The 27,112-nt window shown below is 42.3% G+C and overlaps 1 protein-coding gene across 2 annotated transcripts in view; it reads left to right on the forward strand.

Moving 5' to 3' along the window:
- The first annotated feature begins 7,770 nt into the window (after positions 1–7,770).
- Positions 7,771–27,112, forward strand: part of pbx1a (pre-B-cell leukemia homeobox 1a) — a 51,617-nt gene continuing 32,275 nt past the window's right edge. Inside the window, exons 1-2 of one of the 2 annotated variants that reach the window (XM_031735631.2) lie at positions 7,771–8,431; positions 9,234–9,307. In XM_031735631.2, the coding sequence (XP_031591491.1) occupies positions 8,247–8,431; positions 9,234–9,307 (259 nt within the window). In that variant the 5' untranslated portion in view covers positions 7,771–8,246. The remainder of the gene's footprint in view (positions 8,432–9,233; positions 9,308–27,112) is intronic. The other variant, XM_031735632.2, reaches the window with a different exon arrangement.

A 27,112-nucleotide genomic window follows, 5' to 3' on the forward strand; every position in this document is an offset into this window, starting at 1 on the left:
GAACAGTAAAAATCACAGTAATTCAGTGGTCAACAAAATGTGTTCAGAATTTGCAAATTGAAGATGATTTAACTCATAAGTCATGACACACTGCTCTTCCCTATAGCTGCCTTAATAAGTTGAAAGTATCAGCAGTAATGGCCCTGTATTTATTTGGTATGCGATCGATATAAAAATTAGCATATTTGCAAAAATATGCACCAATCAGCTACAATCAGCAGGTGAAGCCATCTGGTAACAGTACACCTCGAGTCCTGGTGTTCATGTGGAAGATGTAAATGTAGACCACCCATCTAAATGCTGTAGCAGATTAAGAACACCTCAAAGAACTCCTTGATGGCAGCCTCCCCTATTCTTTGGTAGTCTGCCTCAACATGGCGTGAAAAGAAACATGGCAAGGCTGGATGTGCTCGATGCTGGTGATGTGAATGGTGGTGATGGGTTTATGAAACAGCTGGAAACACACAAAAGGTCCACCAGGATTCATTTATCAAAGAACGGAGAGACCAGGCCTGAGAATTCCTTATGAGGATCCTGCCCTTCGTCCACAAGAGGTCAGAGTGCAGGGTTGCATACAGAACAACTTTTCAAACGGTGCAACATTTTGCTCACGGCACAGCAGGTGAGGGGAGGGAAACGCTGCGATGACTAGCATGTTTACACCCAGCTGCAGTTCCAGGTGAATACTGGTGCTAAACACAGGAAAGCAAGAGTCACGCTACACGATGCAATGCAGTCGTGTCCATGTAAAAATGAAATCAAGCTGTCACCTGGTCGGTGCCACCACCCACCAAACGCACAAACAAGCACACTCCCATCAGCAAACGCACAGAGCTGTCAAATAAAGCAACGCTTGTAATTATGGGAGGGGCCGAAATTCAGATTTATTCATTCTAAAATGAAGCCTGCCGATCGACGGAGGGACAGCTCTCCTCCATCTGTCATCGTCGAAGCCGCACACGTCTGACAGAGGGATTCATTCGTCTTGTCGTCTTTGACAGTCGGATTTTCCCGGCGCACTCCCACCAAGAGTCGCACGGGATTTTTTGGAGGCATTCTAAAAAAGAAAACACTCTGTGACAAGGAGTAGGCTCTTTATGAATGCAAATGAGTCTGGGAAAATTCACAGAGTAGCTAGCGGGCTCCGTGGCTCCGGCATCCGTCACATCTCCCCCCACCAGGCACAACCCACGCTTTGCCAAGAGGTCTAAGGGCTTACAGGGGCCCTACAGCAAGAACAGACACACTCAGGGAAAAAAAAAAAGGGCATGGAAATCCTGTGGCTGACATGCACTGCGAGTGCCACCGGTGACTATTATTTTCATGAAAATGATAATCTTACTGCTTTTACATGCCATCCACAGAATCGCTGGTGGGTTTTGGGTTTTTTTTATTATAAACCATTCATCTCCAAATCCCTCTCTGTGTGCGGATATGTGCGTTTGAGGATGCGTCACTTGTATCACTTGACATTTGGCTCCCCTTTTATCCTGTTCCAAGGATAGTAAGTCAAATGCTATGTGACAGGTCAACCCCTTCATATCAGTCATTCTTCACCCTGACCCAGCCTCAGCTGCACAAAAACACATCCGGCTTTTTCCACAGTAAAAATGATCACTGACTACAAGATGCAAGAGATTGCTGCTGGGTTCAAAAGCATCTCCATCCTTACACATCTATTTTTTTTCTTCCTCTTCATGTGCAGTGGAAATCCAAGAAACAGAAGCCGTTTATTCAGAGGATTCATGTATAATATTACATTAACCATGAGCAGCTTTTGTTGTCGACTCCTGGTTTAAGTATTTAATTTCCTTAATCGTTAATCTGAGGTGCAAAGAAACTGGAACGGGTGGGTATTTAATTTAGTAGGAGTTCAGAGGAGGATGGTCAACTGAAGCAGAGCAGGGGCTTGGAAATGCTGACTCGGCTCCTGTCGCTTAATCTATTTGAGGCGTGATTAAAGTTTAATTCGTGCCCATCTCCTAATGCTAGCCGAGTGTGTGTGTGTTCCTCAGCAGTGGGTTGGTGAGTAGTTTCAAGCTGAGCCCAGGTCTTTTCTCTCTGTCTGGGCCTCACTTTATTCATGCCTGAGGGACGCCAGGAGCTGCAAACAACTGAATTTTTCATCAAGGTTACTTCCTGTGCCATGCAGTTGCTGCTTTCCCGCGCCGTGTTCCTAGCTCATACATAACTTACCCTGCCCTGACCCGCAGCTCTCTCTCCAGGAGGAGCTGTTTGACCCTGGTCCAGATAAGAGAATATGTGCTGTGGAGTCAGCATCGGTTTGTTATGAAGCTCGAAATATCGTGATTTGGCAAATATATCTGGAAGCGTGTAATCCACTAAATTACCCACTGTAGCATTTTTAGCCATGTTATACATGGTTTATTACACATTATCAGGCTTTTAAAGTACATAAAGTTTTGTGGGTTTTTTTTTTGGATGCTTCAAGAGGTAACGGGAGTTTCTAAAATGTTACGCGACTGTTTATTTTTATTTATAGTTCATGCCATAGTTAAGTTCCAGTCCCGGATGCATTATAATCTTTGGTACGATCTGTCTTCTTCCATTCATCAGAGCAGCCTCGCCAACAAATTCAACTAGTTTACATTTCTGTTGGGAATATCGAACTCCTTAGCATTTTTAGTCTCCGAAAAACAACTGTGCAACTTCTGCAGAAAAACATTGACTGTTTATAAGAACATTTTTACATCAAAATTCATCTGCAATTATAATCAAACTCTACTTTTTATGAGAATATTAATGCTGCAACAACACATTTGGTTTTAATGGAGGAAAAATATGCAGTGTCAGATGATTTTTTTCCCCTTCTTCTTCTCTTTCATTAAGGCTGAAAATGCTGCTTTATCTCAATACAGCAATCAGAGCCACAAATGAGGTCTTATTTATTCTATTCAGAGTTTACTTTCCTAACGGCATCCGAGCAGTAAGGTCATTTTTGTCTATTGGCTTACAGTGGAATAAATTTGAATTTAGAGTGAACAGAATGAGCTCTTTCGATCATATTTCACGCTAATCAATGCTGCCTTGATTTGTAAATCAGAACTTAGGAGACTGATGAGTGGGGGGTTGACACAGATTGGGATTTGAAGAACCAACCTGACACTGCGGTTTTATATTAGCTGAATGATGGAGTAAAAAATATAAGGAAAAGAAAATTAATTTTCTTGACTCCTAAATGTTTTTTTTTCTCTCACTTTAAAGCATGCACGATTGCAGCTGAACCACCATCTCCCTTCAGAAGATTTACAAGATAAATATGAGGCCCCCTCCAACGTTATGACACAGTTAAATAGGGAATAAAATAAAGCCGAATGGCTGCTGGACTGGAGACTTCCATTTCAGGGCTGTGCTGTGCAGTCTTTGCAGCTCCTGAGTGTCAGACATTATCACCACCACTACCCTCAACCTCACCCTGCCCCTTGTGACAATTACTACTCTACCTCCCTATTCAGCACGTAATGAGAAAACTGACTGATCGATTTCTGTCCGGCCAGTAAAAAAAAAGAAGAAAAGAACAGACCACACTCCGAGGCACAGAACTGCAGTTTATCCACGTTACAATTTTGATTTTTCAGGCGTTAATGGGAGAAATATTATTGCAAGGCAGCAGCTAAATTATTTTGATGATGTACTAATCATCTGATTCATTTCTTGATGAATCATTTGGTCTATGATATGTCAGAAAATAGCTGTCACAGTCAAAAAGTAAATACGACAAAGTAGATACAGTGCCCTTTTTTTAATTGCATCTACTCTTCTTCATTCCTACTGTACCGGCTCCCAATGTTGAACTTGTTACTCAAGAAAAGTATGTATTACACATTACATTACTCACTAGAGTAATTTTATGGGCTCAAAATGTGGTCATAAATATTTTGTACTTGTAAATCAGTTTTGTACTTGTAAATCAGGATTTGTATGTGTAAAAAGAATTTGTGCTTGCGTAAAAAAGATTTGTATGTGTAAAAAAGATTTGTGTGTGGACTTAGCCAAAAACCCCCCTGCAAGTTACAAGTACGAATTTTGACCCTATTTTTCTTCCTGTCATCTGATTGGTCAATGTCATGTCAATCACAAATGTAACAATCCAATCAGAGAACAGATGGGTTTGGCTGTCGGAGGGCACTTTTTGAACTGCAGGTCCTTGAAGGGTAATACAGTTTGAAGCTGGAGGATCTCTATATAAATATCCGATAGCAGCTAGGTCCCCTTACTTTCAGCAGCTGTTGAAAGGATAAAGTTGTGGTATGTCAGTGGTTAGAAATACCATTATTACTTTAGGATTAGTTTAACACAAAGTCAGGGCTGACCCGGGACCATTGCTGTGAGTCACAGTGCGCAGCATAAAGGTCCTTTCACATCGGACGCAGGATGTGCTGCTAATGCTAACTGCTAACTAAAAGCAAAGGATCCAGAATTTGTTGCGCTGGCTGCTGAGCTCTGTGGGTTTTTGCAGCAGCTCTACCTGTACTAGATGCACCTGCTCCTTGTCATTTCTATCTCTGACTTTATGTCCTCTACAACAGTTTCTGGTTTTTTTTTGCTAGTTCTTCAAATGTTCAATAAAAACATGTATGCTAATTCATAACGAAGAAAGCTTTGTAATGAAGACTGTCATTTCCAAAACACTAACCCCCCCCGCGGTCCGCAGCGCTGTTGAAAAGGCTGTGGAAGTCCCTGTATAAAGCACGTAGACCTGTGACACAAAAATCACCAAACTCGGACGACCACAGACTGTTTTCCTTCGTGGTGATAAAGGAAAACGCTGGGTTGGCATGTAAAAGGGCATTTATTCCTTCAAGGACCTGCAGTTCAAAAAGTGCCCCTCCGACAGCCAAACCCATCTGTTCTCTGATTGATTGTTACATTTGTGATTGACATGACATTGACCAATCAGATGACAGGAAGAAAAATAGGGTCAAAATTGTACTTGTAACTTGCAGGGGGTTTTTGGCTAAGTCCACACACAAATCTTTTTTTACACATACAAATCTTTTTACGCACGCACAAATTCTTTTTTACACATACAAATCTGATTTACAAGTACAAAACTGATTTACAAGTACAAAATATTTATGACCACATTTTGAGCCCATATAATTTGTTACGCTACTCGTTACATTACTTTCTCGTCACTCCGTAAAATGACCTGAAATATTGTCTCATAACAATATAAATCTATAGGCTACAGTCCCACACACACCAATACAAATCCCTGTCTTAATGATGACACACATATAATCTTTCTTTTAGTATTTAGGTATGAACACAAAGCCGACAACGCAAAACAAAGATGAAAAAAGCCACAGTGATTCTACTTTAGAAACATGCACGGATAGAAATGGAGGCTACAAACATGACTGCTCTTTGTTACCTGTCGAAGTTCAGGCTCGGGCTGCAGGGCTGGGGTCGGCATACACTCAGCTTTAAAATTGCTCTGGGTTCTTGGCTAGTTTAGTGTTAGCATGCTATCTATGCAGCAGCCTTGCAAAGAGCCAAAGTTCTCTCAGCAGCAGGTATTTGTCTTAAATTTTGCGAGGTTTCGTATGTGATGCCGCTAAAAACAAAATGAAGCCAGTGCGTGCGTTGGTGCCAAAAAAGTCCAGTTCACCAAATGGCCACTTGAGGCTCACTTCAAAGGTGAATCTATCCACACAGGCTTCAAATGGCAAAGTTGAGCTGAAAAAAAAAAAAACACATTTAAAGAAAAGAAAAATTCTATTGATAGTTTCATTTGCTGTGTCAACTTCATAGTGATTTTTTAAACTCTCTTCTTTAATCGCTAAATAAAAGACTATAAATAAATAAATAAGAAACTATCTGTAATTTTCCACCTGAGACCAGGAATGTCAGTTAAGTTTAGTAACTCATAACGATGACAGGCAAAATAACAGTAATAGTTTTACAGAACATTTACCACAAGAGGTGCTGCAAAAGTCAAAGTGTGCAAATTTGTGAATTTGTGACTTGAGGGGCGCATTTGAGTGGCTGAGTTGTGGTTGTAAACAGTAATTAAATAAATATGAGTAAAATTACAGGTTTTCAGCTCTCAGTGTATTTGTGTAAGTATCAATCTACATTTTTGCATTTTTTCACACGTGTAAAACATTTTATTCTACACATTTTATTCAACAAGCCCTCGCATTTTTCAAAACACAAAGTTACAAAGTGTTCGAATGAAGACACATCTAAGCACCCAACCTACAAACACGGTCAAACATAAGGGCATTTGTTGGTACACGACCTACATGCACACATTTTGTGTGAACTTTTGAGGTTTTGAGAAAGCTAAGGTATTAAACTGAGTTTTTGGCAGCTGTTTAAAACAAACTACAGATTCAGTGTCCTGATGGGCTGTTTGGATGCTACATCCTCTGGACTGTGTGTGCAACACAGATGGACCCTGATCAGATGATAAGGACTTCAACTGCTTGAATAACGATTCAGCAGGGAGCTCGCCATGCAGGGCTTTATTTTTAATTAATACAATTTTTAATTGGATTTAAAATGGAAATCCAATGACAGAAAGCTGGGCTGGTTCATTTGGTAGCAGCCTACGTTCTGGACTAACTGAGGATGGGCAAAATAACCTTTAGCAATATGAAGTGCGCAGGTACCAAGTTAAACTAGTCATAACAGCAGGTGGGTGAAGCAGCTACCAGTAGGAATGAAGGATACCACTGACCAACACAGGAAAGAGTGGGAAATACTGAACTGCCTACATAGCAAAAGCCTGTAATGTCCACTAGCCCCCAGCTTTCAGCAAATCGCTTTTAATCTATTCTATATTTGAACAGTTGGGGGCTCTCCTTTTTTTTTTTTTTTTTTTTTTTTTTTTTCCAGTTTTGCATTAAAAAAATAATAACAAAAACTTTGTGGTACTCAAAGTCAGCTTTCTATTTAAAATCCATGTGAACCCTTTGAACTAACATCTCCCGCAGATTGTCCAAATATGATATCCGGTTTCGAAAAACAACCATAAAAACACAAATCTGACCAAAATGCCAAACATTAGGTCTCAAAAGTCCATCTCAATAAACTTAGGCTGTTTTAGATTATTAAAAAAAAATAAATTTTGGCCAGCAGTATTACTCCCCAACAGCTGTAAACTGATATGAAAAATGATTACATTTCCTTTTAATCAATTATGCAGATATTTTATGAGATTTATTTTCTGTTATTGGGTAACTGATGGTTGGAGTAATCGTTATTATATAACATTAGCTCTTATTGCCCTCACAAGTAGGCTGCTGTGTTGGATTCCAAAGGAGGAAGGCTGCTAGTTAGACCGCTTTCTGTTACGACTCTTGTGGTCCAATATTCCAACTCAAGACTTGTAAAACGCTTTCCACAAACTGCTCTGTGCTCTAATAAATTGATCTTGATTTATTGTTCCTTTGACTGATTACACGGGTGTAAATATTCAGCAGGAAAATATATAGTCCGGATGACAGAGTGTCTTTTCCGAGCACCACCATGCTGTCCTGTTGGGTCAGAGCTCCACTGCCACTCACAATTATTTATTAGGCTACATATGCACCCTCGATCCATCACTGTATTGCCACCCGGTCCGGTCACATCTCTTTATGTTTATTACAGTGTCCCACCTTCCCGAGCAAGATGATTGACGTTTTCGGAGAGGACCGAGGTGGGACTTGAGCGCTTCTTCTTCTCCAATCGTGGCTCGAGGGGCGGAGGCTTTTCATCCACACTCTGATTATGAGTCAGTTACCAGACATAAGCGAAACAATAACAGTTGGTGGTACTTTGTATCCAAAACCTTCAAAGGCAAGTTGAGTCTTTAGCGCGTTTTGGCGCATCAAGCTCTCGAGTCTATCGGAGGTTTCATAAGAGGAGCACAACGCGCTCCACTTTTAATCACATTAGGAGCCTTTAATGTTCAATCCTGGTTTTTTTTTTCCTTCCCTACAGTAGCGGTGCAGGAGTGGCCAAAGCCTAAAGCAGCGATTCAGATCAGATTTCACCTAAACCAGCTGGGAGAGAGACCGAGAGAAAGCGAGAGAGAGGGTTTGTCAGTCTCCCTCCTCCCAAATCCAGAAAAGCTTACCAAGGAAAAAGGAGGAGTGGGCTGGGAGAGAGACACCGAGGAATCCAGAGGAATTTCCGAGGATATTTTCTCTTCTTTCTTTTTCCCCCCCTTCCCCCTCTTGATATTAAAATTTTAAAAGTTGGAGTGGAGGCAGCAGGGACCGTGGTCAAGGATGGACGAGCAGCCTCGGCTGATGCACTCCCACGGGGTAGGCATGGCCGGACACCCCGGCCTGGCGCAGCATATGCAGGATGGCACGGCAGGGACGGACGGAGAGGGAAGAAAGCAGGACATCGGAGACATATTACAGCAAATAATGACCATCACAGACCAAAGCTTAGACGAAGCACAGGCGAGGTGAGGCTTCACAAAACACTTTATTTATTAACGTGAAAACGGAAATATTTGGGATGGAGAGGGGGGGGGGAGAGATCATAACATTGTGGTTTGGATCAAGACTGCCTCTAAATGAAAGCAATTACGCCCACCGAAGTGCCGTGACTGCGCGAAAGCGAAAGAAAGACCCTAAAAACTTGTCACGATTCGTGGTAAATTCTTTGCAAAAACTTTTCTGTCATTTTTTTTAGGTAATATATCGAAACTGTAAATGATTGCGTGGCTATATGAGATTGACACAGGGGTGTGTTTTAGCTGTGGAGCACTGAGGCACCTGAGTCAAAGTGAGAGTCTTCTGCCTTGTTACAAAGGAGCTTACATTGTAATCCTATGCTGTAATAACATGTTGCAGATCCCCTTCTATAGCCTGCACTAGCAATAAAATATACATATAGGAAGTATTTGAGGCATGTAGTAGTACCTGGGTGAATTTTATTGTATGCTGCATAGGATAAATCTGTGTTTTCCAAAGATTTGAAGTCATGCATTGTGCATTTAAATTATTTTCAAAAGAATTATACCCACAAAGTATGGATTGATATTTTTTTTAACAAATATAAATTTTTCCCATGCTTTGGCTCCTGCAAGTTTTATATATTTGCATGCTTTGAAGTACAATCAGCTGAGATATGTTGAGAAAATGTAACCTTTCAGCGATTTCAGCAAGTTCAGTTGTGTTGCCACTTGTTTGAATACTGATTTGGAAAGTGGTGTCCTGTCCCCCCCACCCCTCCTTTGTTTTTGTTTTTTTTGTTTTTTTTAGAAAACATGCACTCAACTGCCACAGAATGAAACCGGCTCTCTTCAACGTCTTGTGTGAAATAAAGGAGAAAACAGGTAAGGTCACTTTTATGGCCAGTTCCTTGTGTGTCAGCATCACTTCTTTTCTTTTCTTTTCTTTTTTCTTGGTGTCTTCTTTTGATCGTTGAAGCATTTTTAAAGAAAAGCAGAAGTCACGGTTATCTAGACTTGACTCTCCCAAACCAGTAGATATGTATTTACATCATGTTTTCTTTCACAAACCTCACTGACACTGGATAGCTCGCTCTCATTGGATATTTGGGCCTCTTTGGGGCCGGGCTTTCTTTCTTTCTGTCTCGCTCCTCTCTTGTCTGTTTTCCTTGGCCGAGTTTGATGGTGTTTGCTGAAGTGAGCTGTTTTACATGCAGAGACAGGTCAGGGGGATTTTCTGTTTATGTTCGCAGCCCGGGTCAAAGTCATGAAAAGGAATGTGTGAATTATTACTCTCTTAACAGCAGATTAAAAGGAGAGCTCCTCACATGATGAAAGCCTGTGACTATTCTCTGAGGGATGTGGCAGAGCGCTGCTTTTGAAGGGGAGGAAATAAAACAAAAGATCCAATATAACCTTATCTGTGAACACAACTTTGAAGCTGTCTGAGATTATTGAGAGAGCCTTGTCACTTTGGCTGCTCGGTTGTCGCGTCGCAGCCATGCAGACAGCTGAGAATAAACACGGGGCTTGTGCTGTATGGAGGCAATGCCGTTTTCATTAATTTAACATGAACTGTTGTTCACTGAAGCTTCACTCGTATGAGTCAGAGTTTGGCACAGCCCCCCCCCTCCAAAAAAAAAGAAAAAAAAAGAAAAAGAAAATACAGAGGGAACGTGTAGACACTTGATTTTCGTCACATTTAAAACGTGAAGCCCATGAGGAAGAAGCTATAGCAGGCTGGGGCCCTGTTTCTAAATTGCAAGGCTTGGAAAAGTGAGAGAGTAATGCCTGGCTCTTTGTAAACTGTCTGGCGTCTCCCCGGGTTCAACCAGAGTTCGTTTCCAAAAAGAAGAACAAAGTGACTTGGACCTTTTCCTGGCTTTTCCCCCCTGCCTCTCCTCTCTTCCCACCGTTCTTGGCAACCAGGATTTCACAGGGCTCCTGACGAGAGAGGCTCCCCCCAGACTGCAAATTGCCCTCCCCTCTGCTTAGCACCAAGTTTGGAAAAGGAACATAATTCAATTCAATGTGGATTACATTTTCTCTCTCTCGCTCTCCCTTTTTTTTTTAATGCATCGGATCAGTTATTTTTACTTAAAGTGTGGCTGAGGAACATTTCTCCCAAACCACAAATCAGCGAGCTCTAAATAGCTACATTGTTTTGATGGCGACAGAACAACGTATAAAAAGTTAAGAATAACCCAAGCAATTTGTGAGGGAATCAAGAGTGAATGGCTGCCTCTCTGTGTCCTCCCTGTCTGCGTTTGAAGAGCTGAGCCGCGGCTCATCTTCGCCCATAGGAGGTTTATGCAGACGAAACTGAAAATCCTTTCACTGCAGTGACAGAGAAAATGACTCAAACCTTCACCATGGCATTTACAGCCAAATGTGCTGAGTGCAGTGTATGCGAGCGGAGTACAGCCTGTAATTTGTCAGGCCTTTTTTATATTCTTTATAAAGAGTCAGCTTCTCCCTGCTTTTTACACTGTTGCAGTGAGAGTGTCTGCGAGAAGAAGAGCGAGCAAGGGGCGATGAGTACAGCAGCTCAGATTTGAAGCAACCCTTTCTCCTCGACCTTTAACTGAAGAGAGGGAGTGTTTTTTTTTCCTTCTTCTTTACGTCATCTATAGGTGCTGCATGTTCACGTGTGTGTGTGTGTCTTGTACGCGCCTCTTCTTTGTGGTGTGAGCATTGACAGCAGCAATATGGGACATTACAGCAGTGAGGTGTCCATTGGCAAGCAGCTGACAAACAAGGCGGGAGCACATGCCAATAGCAGGCCTTAACTGATGACCTCACACACCCCCACTCCCTGTTTATTTGCGCAGGGGTCGTTCCCGTGTCACAGCTTTAGAGTATTTAGCAAGCTTAAACAAGCTCAGGTTCACACGCTGGCCGATGGAAAAGCAGCAGCAGAGACTCGTGTTACGACTTACAGTCGTTCCTTTCGACGCCGGGGTTGTTTGGCCCGTCTCCTGGCCCCTCTCGACTTTTTTCTTTTTTTAAACTATCATCATTGTTTCTGCAGTTCCTGAGAGCACTTAGAATTTGTTTTCCTGTGCTTGCTTCACATCCTGTGAAGAGAACTGGAGAGCGTCTTTGTTTGTGTGGAACCATTACGGCGAGCGAAGCTGGCACGTACAGGTTGACTAAGTAAGAGAAGCCAGACACCAAGTCAGTGTTTCTGGGTGTCAGATTTCAGGCCTACGCGCTCCCTCTCTCACTCTCTCTGTCTATCTGCGGGCCTGCGACCGTTTCGTCAGGCCACTCTTGTCAGCAGCCTCACATTACTCCCATGCAGGCTCGGGTCAGATGGCGAGCTCCTGCATGACTAATGTGATCAGACGGATAATGCATTACACCGCTTGAACTTATCAAAGCTGGAGACCTGCTGAATCAGTCCATCCCGCTAAGTGCCACCCTCCGCTCCCAACCCCACCCATGCATGCGCCGCTAATTGGACGTGTACACACAATTTAGATATTCACAGTGGTGTTGATCTGGTCACTTTGGAGGTGTCACGAACTCTCGGGCAAATGTTGTTCTTTCAGTGTCAAGATGGTGGCTTTTGTTTTGATGGCTCAAGAGTACTCTTTGATAGTAGAGATGCACAGATCAAGCGGCCAGGCACAGATTTTCAGTATTCTCAGCCCAGACCTGATTCGTTGCATGTTCAACTTGTGCACAGTGGCACAGGCAAAAAGTGGCGTGTACACTTTGGGGGGACAATCAGAAAAACTCTAGTGATAACAAACTTTAATCAGACACTTAAATCCCCCCTTCACCCATCTGAAGATGGTTATTTTAAAGAAGCTAACAAAGGTAAAGTGGTTAAAGCTAATGAGCCTCGGTATGAGCAAAGGATAGTTACATTGGAGATGAGCAATAAAGAAAAAAGGATTCACGTTCTGTTATCTGGTGAATTTATAAACTTATTAGAAAATGATGTAAGCACTTGATTTTTGTCTTGCTATATAAATGTGTTGTGCCTGCTTTTGTAAAATATGTCAGGAAAAGGTGGGTGCACAGCGACTTATTTTCAGGTTATTATTTGTACTTCATTTTGGTAGCATAACACTGTTTTCAGAGTAGTTTATTAAGCGAGAGAAAATCTGTAACTTATGGCAGTTTGGGGTAAACTTCAAAGTTTCCTAATTTCTTTTATTATGAAACTAATATTTTGTATTGCAGAAAAGCTGATTTTTGGTTGTATATGTTGTCAGTTATAGTTGTTAGAAACTATATGATAGTTTAACCAATAATACGGGCTGGACCAAATGGTCTCTAACAACCCAACAACTGGTGACTGCCAATGTGTAATTCAGATTATTTGGGATTGTTTTTGTTTTAAACTAAAAAAAAAAGACAAGGACAGTCTAATGGATTGAAACAAAACAGGTAGACGAGGACACACTGCAGCCTGTAAATGACCAAACAAGTGGGGAAAACTCAGTCAGGGTGCACGACCTGTAAGGTGAGATGAGTAGCAACTGGTAGCATACTTAGCATTAGCTTGGTAATCATACCAATGAGAATCTCCATCAGCATCTCTTTGCAGGAAAAAGGAGGCACCAACTTGTGTTGCCATTTACCAAGCTTTTAATTAAGGAAGCAGAGCACTGAAAAAAAAAAGTGTAATACTGAGCAGTAGACTCAGTCAGTCCCCAATAGATGACATATTTGTCCAATGCCATCACTGCAAAACCCAGATGGGATAAAGCAGCATATCCAGATGTTTTGTTTTGTTTGATCAGCAGTTGAAAATATGTATTATTTACCATGAAAAACAGCAAAGCTTCTTAATGGAGAAGGTGAAGCCAACAAGAGTTGGCATTTTGCTTAAATAAATGAGTGAAACGAATAAGTGATCATATTTAGTAACATCAGTATAGCAGTAAATAGCAGCATTGAGCATCATGGATCATGACTTTGACTGTTCACTAATTACTAATCAAATAAGTGGTGTCAGATCTGCTTTGCTTGACTGGAATAAACCCAAAGCTGCGCAGTGATAATGTTAAATTACCGTTTTCTGTAACATTAGCGTTAAACACTGGCAAAGGTACTGGTTGGGCTCAATTCAGCCGTGGATAAACTGGTCACTATGGCTCCCAGTCCTGCAGTTTTTCAGTATTTAATTGACATGGCTGTCCATGATGAGTTCAGGGGTTAGTGTTGCCTCTCTTTGTTACCCTCCTCTCATCTCCAGTGACAGATGGAGGCATTAGTCTCCAATGTGGCGCTGTCCTGAAACTAATGGCTATGTCCTTGGTTTCCCCGCGCTAGCTGGGAGACTGTATATCTGTCCCCGGCTTGGAAGTGCCGAAGCAGCAGTTTATCCCCCCATGTTTTAGTTTCCACGGAAATAAGGCTGAACAGGACTCTGCCTGTTCTCTCATAAATAACTTCAAATAAATAACTTCAAAATGTGTGCGAAGTTTTCCCGAGAAAAATATTGCCTGGCTTTGATTTATGCATTTATCGGAAAACTCTTCCTCTACTTACCAGAAATGTTCGTCTAAGTGAATAATAATAAACATGTAGTATATTTTTATAAGTATAGTCGGAGAGGGGATGTGCTGACTGTCAGTTTATCTTTGCTTTTGAAGTGAGTTATGGCATACGTAAATAGACCGGACTCCCTTTTATTCACTGGCATTTCCTCTATATTCATATTTATGCTCACTACATATTCACTTCAGGGGCAACAGCAAGTATTTTTGCTGTTTCCTGTCCTCTGATATAAACTCACTTGCAATTAGGACAGCTAATATATTATGCAAATGTTGACTGGCTTAATTGAGACATGTTAATCATGTTTTAAGAGGCTAATTACAGCCCTGTATATGTGAGGTGGGAGTAGTAATTAGCCGTGATAACAGATCTGGCTGTAGAATGGTCATATTCTGTGTGTCGATGTATGGGAAGGGTGTGTGTCTGTGTGTCAGAACGTATATAGGTATGTTGCCGGGCTTGTTCTATGTTTGCTTGCGCTCCTTATTTTTACAGACCTCTCGCCCTCTTTAGCACACAAAAACAACGATAATGTGTGTTTACCTTTCCACTGCTTTTGTCCTCTTTACGTAGTCACAAGTTAAACTGGTGTCCACGTCTGTTTGCTTCACCTTCGCTGAAAGGACAAGAGGGACAGAAAGACGGAGCTATCGGCTCACCTATCCAAGAGAAATATGAATTCATTGCGTCTCTTTCTATAGTTTGTGTCCTGCACTTTTCAGTCTGGTTATCTGATGCAGCAGCGCTGACCATTCTGCATGCCGGGCTTTTATTCGAGACTGTGTTCTTAGTTTTCTGACAGAGATCATATTCAGATCCATTACGCTAAGAATGCCTTCCCACTTATCGAATATAAAATTGCTTTAGAGAGGAAATTTGCTCTATGGCAGAGTGGAGTTTCTTTTTTATCAGATGTTTGTCTCTAGAGCAGCTTTTAGTGTCTACAAAACAGCTCTGGTGACATTATTGCAACTGCAATTGCCTCAGCCATTGTTTTTCTTATTGGTGCTGTTTGGATTTGATTGGATTTTCCACAGTCTCATGGAATTGCTTCACGCAGCGTGACTGGCAAACGCATATATCCTCATACTGTTGGCGTTGAAACACCTGCAGATCTTATTATTGATATGTTCATGGGGCTCTAACTATACACTCCTACCTTTGAATTATACTGGGGGGTTTTGGGCCTTTTTTTAATGCCTTTCATATATTTTCTTGTGCCAAAAAATGTAAGTTATAACATATTCAGATTTCTTGATGGAGGTGTGTTTTCCTGGCACCCTGCCACTAAGATGTAAGTGGCGTGTTGGCAGCATGCTGGGGTCGTACAAAGGACCCCCCTGACTTCGATGAACAGTCAAACATAAAATGGCAAGCACTCTTCCCTGGCTGACTTAGTAAAAATGACACAAATTAATACATGCTGCTTAAACAGGACCAAGATTAATGGTTGCCTTTCGCAGCGGCTTAGATCCACTGTCAGTCGCTGCTCGCTGCCCAGATGGAATCAACACCAATCAATGAGGCTGCCTGACTCTCACTAGATATCTGCTTAGGATGCTGAGTGGTTCACACACACACACACACACACACACACATTTAAATATGTACTGTACATCCACACACAGCTATTCGATGCGGTACTCTTGTGTCTCTCCTCAACATTTCTTCGGATAAACTCGTGGGCATATATTGTGTTACTTCCCATACAGTGTGACGTTCAATCAGGTGCCACAAAGTCAGATGGGGGAGAGCAGTGAGGCTGATGGCTCAGTAGTGATTGGATGTTTCAATTACTGATAGTAATGCCATGGTGTAGTGAGTCATGCAGTGCAGATAGCACCATTTATTTTAATCAGGACAGGGGAGAGATGGGTGTGGATGTGTCTCCCTCATTTCAGAGTTTCACATTTAGATGCAGGGGAGTGTGTGCTCTCTTTCTCTCTCTCTATCTTTCTCTCTCTTTATGTCACACACAAACACTCGCACACAACCGTGCACACACGCACATGCTCAGGTGGATTGAGAGTGGAGGAGAGGTTGCCGTGGGTAACGCATAGCGACAAGGTACTCTCTCGGTGAGCTATTCTAATTTATGTTAATAAACCTCGCCTGTGCCGTGAGAGACAAAAGGGGCCACAGATGAGCCTTGGTAACCTCGGCACCTTCGCTGGAAGGAAAGGCGCAGACAAAGAACAATGCAGACGCACACACATGCACACACACAGAAAAGCAGAGAAGAGATATTGAACTGTAGAGAAAGACACAAATACTGTGGCGGAGAGCGATGATAAATTTAGCCACACAAAGAGTTGTTTTTGTGGCTGCAAAATCAAACAGTCTCTTGCTGGCAATCTTCAGTGTGGTGTGCGGTATGTACTATTTCTGCGCGCGTGTCACAGTGTGTGTTGCAGGGGCAGAAACAGGCAGGCAGGCTGTCTCTGGGGATTGTTGCTGCTAATTCCGCGGGGCCTATAGAGACGCGGGGTTCCTGCAGTTTTTGGATCACTTCCCTTGGCAAATGTGACACCACAGGTAGCATTTAGCACAGTGGGGCGAGAGCACGGATGTTAGCACAGGTCAGCACTTGGCCTAGCCACCTGGCAGTGTAAATACCATCTCTGAGAGTAAGATAAGGGCCCTTAAGCCTGCTTCTGAAGGAGGCAGGCAAAAAAGGGAAACCTCAACACGCAGGAATTTTTTTTTTAAAAAGGGAAAGATTTTTTCCTTGTTAGAAAGAAATACATTAATGCCACTCGTGTCATATAAATTCTCGTTAAATTCAAATTACATTAGAAGCAGCGCCGATTTTCTCAATCGTCAGCAGGTTTGACTCAAAGTTTTATGTTAGTCTGTTTCATGTAGATATTCGTTGCCTCGTTACTGGACTATTATATGTTTTCAGTGTGAAAACTAACCAAACCAATTTCTGTTTTGTTAAATACGTACCCAATTTTCGCAGTAACAGCCATGAGGATTGATAATGCGGTGATGCCTCCTTGCTGCTTCCCTGTACAGTAAAAAATCTGTATCCCCTACCCAAAGAGTGAAAGCTGTGGATTTCCACTGTGCCTTCTGTCTGCCAGCTTGCCTTTGGCGATGTTAGTTCTGGACAGTTAACTCCTACTGAAATTATGTTAATTGCTGTCATTTTCTTTTTTCTACTTGAGCATAATCAGCAAATTATATACTTCTGTTCATTTATTACCGAGCCGCTCCTAACGGAGTTTTTACCCTTCAAAAGATCAAAAGTTAGGAGGTAGTTTGCTCTTATGATTTGTGTATATTTATGCAGGTTTATGGGTATTTTTATGCTATTAGCAATTTGTTATTTTCTGTATCAGTTTGTAATTGCATCAGCTGTTCTGGGCCATAAAAGTTGTCTTAATGCTCCGAATGTCAGGCTATCTAACGCTGCATAAGGTGTGAACGCTGTGCTAGTAACACCTGAGAAGTGCTTGTGCTGGAGCCTATCGAAACATAACTTGTGTAAGGTTTATATCGTTTTAATCTTTGTTTGACAGTTTGCCAGTGTGATGCTTTTGTGTTGTTTTGGCAATACTGCCACCCTGGATGCCATCATGCCGCAAGGTTGTTTTTGGCATGGTTACAAAAGTTTCAGGTGTTCACGCACTTAGTATGGAGGAACAAACATAAACATCTTATTCCTGCAGCTGGTGCAGGACTCCTAACTGGTACCAGAAAAAGAGAAAAGAATCACACCTGCACTGTCTTCTCTGCACCGTCTACCTGTTAAATACAGAACTGATTTGAAGATCCTTTTATTTGAATGGGTTGACACCTGGGTACATTTCAAATCTTCCCTGTCTCTACTCTCCTTCTGGGTCTCTCATATCCTCAGAAGAACTGCCTTTTAACTGTTCCACCATCATGGTTAGTGGGTAAGGCTGACTTTAAGTTGGAGCAGCAGCCCAAAATTGCTGGACTAGCTTTCCAATTACAATCAAAGGTTTGCTCTTTGTTGGTGCTTTTAAGATGAAGACTTGCTGGCTTTCAATGGTCTTTTGTAGTTATTTTTTATTGGCCTTTAGTGGTTTTAGTATTTTAGCATTGATGATCACAGTGTATGTATGTTCCCTAACTCCTCCTAGATGCAATTATTCTGGATAAAATGAAGGACATAAACTATATACTTATAGTTTACGACATACGATATTGTTTAGGAAATATTTAAAATCATAAACATTCAAATCCTTACAAATATATTATGTGTAATAGGTAATCTCAAAATGAAAAGTGACATAACGTGTACATTAAATTTATGAAACTTAGTATATAAACTACCTTGGTTACTAGGATTATTGACATTTATATAACTTCTGGGAGTCATTTAAAATGCTTTTTTAAACATCCAAATCCTTACAAATTGTATATTGAGTAGCTGATCTCAAAATGAAAGGTGACATGGCATGTACACCCCCATTTAACCGGTACAACTGTACATTGTTCCTGCCTGAAACAGGCAAGTCTCAGTGGGAATACCTGTATAAATAAAAGCTAAATGAAAATTTAAAAAAAAATTACAGGAACATTACGTATACGTGTACTTTATTGATGTTGCATGTACATTACGTGTACATTTTTGATATTGTGTGCACTTTACATGTGCATGCTGTTGACATTACATGAGCTTGTTGACTTTGTGTGTATCCGTATGTATATTATGTTGACATTACACTACGTTGTTGGCATTACGTGTACATTACGTGTGTGCTCTTTGAATTTTTCCTCAACATTTTTCAGTGCAGTGGCACTTTGGGGGTCACCATAATATGTTGTTATGAACGTGTAAATAAGTGTTCATCAAACACTGAAACTGTGCATCTGATACAATAAAAATGTATTTTGCAAAAAGAAAAATACCTGTATGTATTTATTATTCATTTGTTTGGTGTTTGTGAACAGCCGTTTGTTGCTGTCTCTCTATGAAGATAAAAAGAATGACATGATAAATTAACTTGCACATCTGTGCGAATAAACGTCACAGGCCATAAAACTAGCAAAAACCTCCAGTATAAGTCTAATTACCACTTAAGTTACCATATAGGTACGGTTAGGCCTGAAGGTTAGGGGTAGATGCTCTGATGTCACTCTCTGGGCGTAGTCAGCTTGACTTCATTTGAAGAAGTATAGGAATCCTCCCATTGTTTGCATTATTATGCCAAGGTTTATGGACTATCTTTTCGAAATTCCTCACTTTCTATGTGCACACATACAAACAGGCATGCCCTGTGCTGTTGTGGGAAGTCTCCCTTACAGGAAGGCAAACTGTGTTAGTTTAAACTAACAAGACCTCTCGTTTTACGTTAAACTAGGTCACGTGACACAAGGACAAGTAATATTAGACATGCATTTATTACCACTTCATTGAATAAGTTTCAGTGAGTGAGCATACATGGATAATTTATTTTCAAACTTCCCCGAGGCAGACCACATGACAGCATGTGCAGGTTCCCCCACGCCATGTTGTAAAAGGAGGATTTTAGTGCTTTCTCGCCGATGCTTTCACGAGTCGTTCACAAGATATGAAGCGACGACCCTGTGACTCCGCGCATGCCTCTCACGCCTTGAGGGGAGCAGCTCTTCTTCTATTATTTTTTATTTGGCTTTGCCGCCACCACCTTGCAGCCTGTTTTATTGGATTTTATTGATGTCCTTCAGCACCATGTTTAGCAGTCTCCTCCCCTAAACACATAAAATTCCTTTATGTTCCTATTACTTGAGTTTATGAAGAGCGTCTTCTCCCACCTCCCTCCCGATAAGATCATATTGATAGATTGATATTGGGAGAGCTGTAGTGTGATAAAGGCGTGGGGGTTAAGAGCTTCTTGGATAGTTTAACCTTGATAAAACAGTTGTTTCAGTGAGGCTGATTTTGCCCCATCCGTCTTCATCCGTCAGGGCCCCGCTGAAGTATGCAAATGAAGGCAGTAGAGGGAAGCGCCGTGTGCGGTTAAATGGGGCGTTGCGAATGTGCGGTGTACCGCGCAGACGGGGTGATACTACTTACTGTCCAAATTTAGTGTGTCTCTTCTGAAACACCCCACCCCCTTCCTTTTTTTTGTCTGCACTTCGAGAATATATACACCCTGAGAGCTACTGTGGCCTCTCGTAAAATGATTGCAGCTGTGACAGAAGCAAATCACTTGGCGCTTTTTTTTAACGTTTTTTAAAATATATGTTATTATAGATTTTAGTGTTTTTGAGCAGCACGTTAGCCCTTTATTTGTGACTCGTACCTGCATTTACATGTTGCAGCGGGTTTTACTGCATGCTCCAGCCATACATTTTTAGAGTATGGCTGTTTACCGTGGTAATTAGTGAGTCTGGAGGTGTAAGGGTAATGATCTTTGTGATAATAACTGTTTATGCCTTAACACTGCTCTCCATTCACAGTTTATGTTGCTCAGGCAGCTTCATTTGCCTGATTAGTTTTGTACCTACTCAGCAGCATTAGGGATGGGGTTTTTTTGTGTGTGTGTGCGTGTGTTTGATTCTCTCATTTATCTCGCGTGTCGGCATATTGATCGATTCCCCTGCTCACTCATTATTTTGTTCTGTTCTTCACAACTCATTTTCAGAAAGGGGGGCCAGCGCCGAGGCCACAAACAGATACCGTGTCTCCTCGTTGCTGTCTGACTAGCCACCACACGCATAAAGCTGTCAATCAGGAGCTCTCCTGCCTGCCCTTTGTTATGGAACGCCAGCTCTGTGGGTGGGTCCTCTGGGTGATAGATGGCTTTGAGAGCCTATCGGACTGCAAGAAGCATCCATCTCTGTCTGGAGCCTGTTAAACAAGCTTGGGAAAGCAGCCATGTAGTCCTAACCACCACTGGCCTCCACTAAAAAACCCCATTAACATTAATGAAGGATAGCTTTAAAAGTTCTCCAGTAATAGGCTTGAATTGGATTTATGAGTCAGATAGTTTGCCAGAGAGTACGTCATGAAAAATGTCGCTGCTAGATAAATGGAAATGAGTGTTTGAAAGGTCTCGGGACAGTGTTTCAGCGAGGATTTCAGCTCAGCTTTGAAACTTTTTTTTTCCCTCTCACCCCTCAATCATTTTCCCCTCCAGCTCTAAAATCAAGCTGCAGCTTCGGTGGCTGTGAGGGAAAGCGAGGTGTTTGATGTTTTAAGTCACTGCAGAGATAAAGCTGCTCGTCTTACACTCAGTGCCTCTGCTTCTAGTGGGGGGAAAAAAATAAGTTCTTAATACTTTTTTTAAAGGCCTTTCATCCCAGGTGGCACTGACCATTTCAATATCTTGCAACTACCACTTTACCTGTCTGCAAGGTCCCTATAGATGGCTGATGTGAAACTGCCATTAGCCAGCCAATTCCTCAGTCACAGATTACTGTGCCAGTACGTGGTAATCACAATGTTGAAAAGGTCTGATTGCACTCCATCCAACCTACAAAGTGTGGCGTAAATGGGTTTTTCGAAGGTCTGCAGTCGGTTGTTGGTATGTCATCATAGTGCATTAGGACTGTCAGAGGCAAAATAGCAGTTTTTGAAATCTCTTTCATTTCGTGTGAATGTTAACAGGATGCAGAAATACACTCAGAAGCAACCAGGCAAACAGGGTCCTCAGTGAGATGGTTCAGTGCAAGTGCCCGATGTACGAGCTGAACCATGAACTTGTTCCACTGGCAATAGATGTATTTGAGGTCTTTCTAATTTTCCGGAGCTCCCCACTCTCTCGGTTTCTCCCTCTTTCTGTCTTTGTTTCTCCTCCCATCTTCTGGCTGGTGTGCTCTCTGCTAACCTCGGATATCATTACCGTCAGAGGGAGGTTGAGGGGAGAGACGGGTTGCTATTCTTAATGAATTCCGCTGTGTCTTTGCACTCCCCCACCTAGTTAACCCTGCCCACCGCCCCACCGTCATCGCCCCCGCCCTCCCCCAGCTCAAGGTGTCAAATTAGAGCAGCTGGAAAAGGGGAGAACAAGGAAATGAGCAAGGTACATCTTACCCCAGCTCATTTCCTCACTCTCCTTCAAATCACCTCATACAACATGATATTCATGAAAAGTATCCGTGTAACAACTGGAGAAATGGTTGGATACACTACACATATTCGCTTTAATTATTAAGAAGCTGGTGTTGGGATTGATGCTACTCATGCACTGGTGTGCAGTGGAAGTAAAATAAGTAAAATAACACAAAAGTATGAAATGACATTTTTGTAAAAGCAGGCAAGAGTCGAAAACAACTACATTCGGCAAAATGACCTGATGGAGAGGTGGTCAAAGAAAGAATCCAATAAGCTTGGATATTTACTTTATAAATACATCACACCAGTGACTTGTTGATTGGGGCTTCGATGCAGTTAGGAGGTCCCCGAGGGCTGACTTTAAACTACTAATGGACAATTGGCTTTGACGTCTCAGTAGCACAAAAAAAGGGGGCCATGTGTTTGCAGGGTGGTGGGTGTTTAGGGGTTGGAGGTATTTACATGAGCAATAAAAGCTGTTTCCAGAATGTGAGCTTGTTATCCAGTTGCAGTAATTATTATTGTTAATTGATATTTGCTGATTGAGTATTCACTCATTTGTGTATGCATGTTATCATTTATTATTTTTGTATAAATGTTTATGATGTTTGATGAGAGTATCGGCCTTGGATAAGGTCTGCCCTTCAAGCATTTGAATACGTTACCTTACGGGATCATTAGCATTAGTGTAATTTCAGTTCTGTTTCTGGTCAAGGTGCAGGTGATTTCATTTTTTTATGAGGCCTGTAATGAAGAAGCGTGTCCTTGTTGCATATTTCAGTGACTTGTGAATATTTTTCCATTTTTTTTTCTAAACATCTCAGATTGCTTCATGGCAGTTTTTTTGTTTTTTATTCTGAGAGTCAAAACTTGAAGGACATGTGTTACACAGTATTTGTGCTGTAAATACTTCAGTTTCTGAAATCCTGAATACAGAGTAAACAGTGAAGGTGTCAAATTGCTGACATGCAGTGCAGCAAGAGCATGGTTTCAAAACTCGAGTGACATACAGTAGATGTGCCAGGGATCCATCCATCTATCCATCCATTTCCTTTCCTGCTTATCCAATTCAGAGGCGTGGGAAGGGGGGATGGGTGGGCTGCAGCCTGTCTCGGATGTCACTGGGAGAGAGGCAGTACACCGCAGACAGGTTGCCATTTAAAGAAAGAATTCAGTGATTGTCTAATTATTTGTGACCTGTATTTAAATACAACATCTCAAATGCTGAAAGTGAACATCTGTGGTGATGATAACACAAGTGCATTAGTGCAGAGGGTGAGGGTAACTTATATGTGGAGGTATTATTAATGCTGACTTACATAAATATGGTTTTGGAGCAGGGAAGGTGTTGCTTATATCATCAAGACAATGCCAATTCACATAGTTCACAGTGGTAAACATGTATACTGTCCTGTGTTGTGGGGCATTCCCAGTGTTTTGGGAATGGGGTTGTATCTCAGAGTAGTAATTTAATATGCATCCAAACACTGTTCCAACTCACACCTTTAAATTTAGTTCAAGATCTTAAAGTTTCCAAAAAATGCAAAAAAAAAAGAAAAACCCCAGAAAAACTACGCCATGATGATAAAATCCAGACTTTGACGTAGCCGTAAAAAGAGACGGCCTCAGTAAGGAGCTGAAACAAAATCAAAGAGTAACATAAGATTGTTCACCGGCGCTGAAAGGCTGTTATTTGTTTAAGCCGTACTTTCAGCAGATGTAAGTACATGAAGTTGTAGCATATAGCAACCAAAGAGCTCTGCTGAAGTGCATCAGTTTGATGTTACAGCTGCTGTGTTTGGCCAGTTATGCTCAGGATTGAGAAGATCACACGCCAGCTGTTAAAAAAAAAGCACAGAGATGTAAGCTCCGTCACCGGTAGCAGTTTTTAATGATGTCAGAGTGTTTCAGGGTGGATTTTTTTCCTGTGAGCCCAAGCAGAGCTGTTGTCTACTTCACCCCGGCATTAGTGTTTGATAGTCCTGACTCAACAGAGACTCGGCATCCCCCCGTGGCTGTGCTTACTCACTCCTGAGCCCAGTGTTTAGTTTTCCTTGGCAGACCCAGGCCACAGCTCATTAGACTAAGAGAATGTGCTTGCCTTAATTAATGACATGTAAATATCCTTGAATTGGCCACATTTGCATATTAAGAGAGATTTGTGGAATCTGTGGAGTAATATATTTTAATTAGGGATTAATTAAAAATAATGGGAATTTCATTTCGCCTGGCAGGTTGTGTTTGGTGTGAAGCGTGCGTCGGGGCCCAATCTTTGAACGCAGAGGCAGCTACCAACATGTGAAGGAAGCTCTCTGCTCTTTCACCCGCTATCTGTGCTGCATACAAAAAATTTTTCTAACACACACACACACACACACACACACACACACACACTGGCATCACATTCCTTGAGATGCCAGAGTCTTCCCAGGGGGTCTCCACAAAGCGCTGTAGCTTTGAAAAGCGGGTGAGGAGGAGGCGATTCCAGCTTGAACACCCACAATATGTTTTTGGGGATGGTCCCAGTTTGGCTCAATTTCATCTCCTCTCATCTTTCTGTATCTGTTTTTTTCCCCCCGTATAGTTGGGGAACGGCTCTCAGACACGGAACACTAGTTATGTTGGCAATTATGTTAATGGAATGCCATTAGGCCATGATTGTGTATGAGCGAATGGGGAGAGAGGGCACGTTTTCAAGACCGACCTCAACTTCTGCTTTGATCCATTTTTAAGAGACTCTTTGCCATAACACTTTCTAACATATACTCCAGTTTTTATCCCCCCCCCCTCACAGATCAGCAGACATTTTGACCGTCATGTCAGGGATTGTTTCATTTCAGGCTATTTGCTCTGGGTAATGATGTACTCAGTGTGTTTTTTTTTTCCTCTGACAGCTGTGAAAATAAATCTGAATAGAGACAAAGAAACCATCTGTCATCAGCATTACTAATGGCACTGATAGCACGGCCACTATCAACTGCATCTCCTAGGTGGAAATCATCCCCATTACCAAGCATCAAAGCTGCTTCCTGCTTCCTGATGCTCCTTGCAGCAGCATCGCGCACAAACATACACTTCACGACTTCGGCTTGTTTTTAAAAGAGGGGTTTTCAACGATTTCCGACGCTCTCGGTCATTTTTGCGAAGAAGTGGCACGCAGTAAACGTCTGTTTTTCTTCAGGCGCCGCTTAAAGTGGACGGCTCCTTTGGCATTTGTGATGTGTCGTCAGCGTGCTGATGTTATTGATCCAGGACCTTCCGAATTCATTAGGAGATCCAGCCCTACAGTGCCGCATCTTTATTTATGTTGCTGCCCCCTCCCTGGCCTGCCTCTCTCTCTCTTTCTCTCTCCGCCTCACTCCCTGTCTGCCTTCCTCTTTCATCCTCCATGCATTATTCTTTTATTATTCTTTTACAGCTGCCTTATCGCCCGCATTTTGGTGAGGATAAGACCTGTCATCTTTGGGTCTTGTCTGGGGAGATGATGGGAGACTTCAAGGGGAAGGAGGAGGTGGACTGGGGGCAGGAGGAGGAGGAGGAAGAGGAGGAGGGTGGGTGTAAAGAATGCTCTCTGTCCCCTTTTTTCATCATCCGAAATGGACCTCTCTCTCTCTCTCTCTCTTTTTATTTCTCCTCTCCCTCTCTCCCTCGCTCTCTCTCACTTTCGCCGTCTCTCTTTGTAATGAGAATCTCTCTCTAATTGAGGTAGCTGCAGCGAGCTGGCCGAGGGTTAGATTGTGATACTGGCTACGTGACCGTTATGCTGATAGAGGTGGCAGATCAATAATTTAGGCCCTGACCTTAATGGTGGTGTTAAAATGCTCATTCCTCTGGAGTCTGGAGGCCTTAAAGGTGCAGGAGTTGGATAAAGGCGCAGGAGCTCGCTGGATGTGGAGGTGGGAGCGGGGGGATGGTGGGAAAAGCAGATAAGAGGAGAGGTGGAGAAAGACAGAGAGGGAGAGTGCATTTGCAGTCAGCCCCTCAGTCTGTGAAAGGAAGGGATCATGAGTGATGTTTCTCCTGCCTTTACATTCAGACACTTACATTGTCACCAACATTCATCCTCTTAGTATCCATATGAATGCCATAAGCTTTTTTTTTTCTTCTCCTCTCTCTCTCTTTCTATCTCTCGCATGTATTTGGTATCCGGTTGTAATCCGTTTTCATAAGAAATCCTCCACCCATTCTCACTGATGCACTGAATGCATCACCAGACACCAGAAGTGAACAAAGACTGCAGTAACGAGTGGGTTTAATCTGGTTCTGGGCTTGTCTTGTGCTTCGTAGCTTAAGGCCATGCTCATTGAGGATTCGGACAGCCATCGATTTGATTCTGAGGGACATTAACGTCACAGCCTCATGCGTCTCTCTCCCTCTCCCTCTTTCTCTCTCTGAATCTCTAAGACTCGTTCCCTGCTGGCAGGATGCGACCATCCCCAGCTCTCCCCTGCTCTTCCTCACCCACCCAGTCACCCTTAGGGGATGATATATTAGATATAACCAATTCAATTTTATGCAGCCAGGACAGACGCCCCGGGGACATAAACACACACATTTTTAATACACTCCTCACCAGGAAGCCCAATGCGCCAGAGCCTGCGGCTGCCCTGGGTCTCCTCTCACACTCAATTATTAATGTAATGGCCGTAGTGGCTTAATTAAATAATAAAGACAAGCTCGCTGCAAAGGAATGGGCCAAGGACGGCGGGAGAAGAGGCAGATTCTGTAAATGTGTGTTATTGACATGTGTGAGATTGCGTTGTTTTGATGGCAGATGTGCTTTATTATCATCAAGTGCACATTTTTGGTTAAGACCCGTTGTCTCGTTGACGAGCCGCGTGCCATCCAAAATGACTTGCGACGGTGGTTGGTTTTGTAATATTTTCTCCAGAAAGCCTTCTCTTCAAAATAAATCATTTGAGCGAGAGAGAGAGGGAGAGGTGTAGACTTTTGATTCAAGTATCCGATCCGCTCATAAATCAATTGTCGCGAGAGTCAGGTCAAATAGGGGCTCGTGATACCTCAACTACATAAAAAGACTGATTTCCTCAGATTATGGATTCCTGCCACCTCAAGGGCAAGCCAGAGGAAGCTCTCTGTCTCCAATGTGATGAAATGTGGCGTTATCTTTTACTTTGTTTCATTAGATTCACTGGAGA

This window comes from Oreochromis aureus, linkage group 18 (assembly GCF_013358895.1).
Source record: "Oreochromis aureus strain Israel breed Guangdong linkage group 18, ZZ_aureus, whole genome shotgun sequence".
NCBI lineage: Eukaryota > Metazoa > Chordata > Actinopteri > Cichliformes > Cichlidae > Oreochromis > Oreochromis aureus.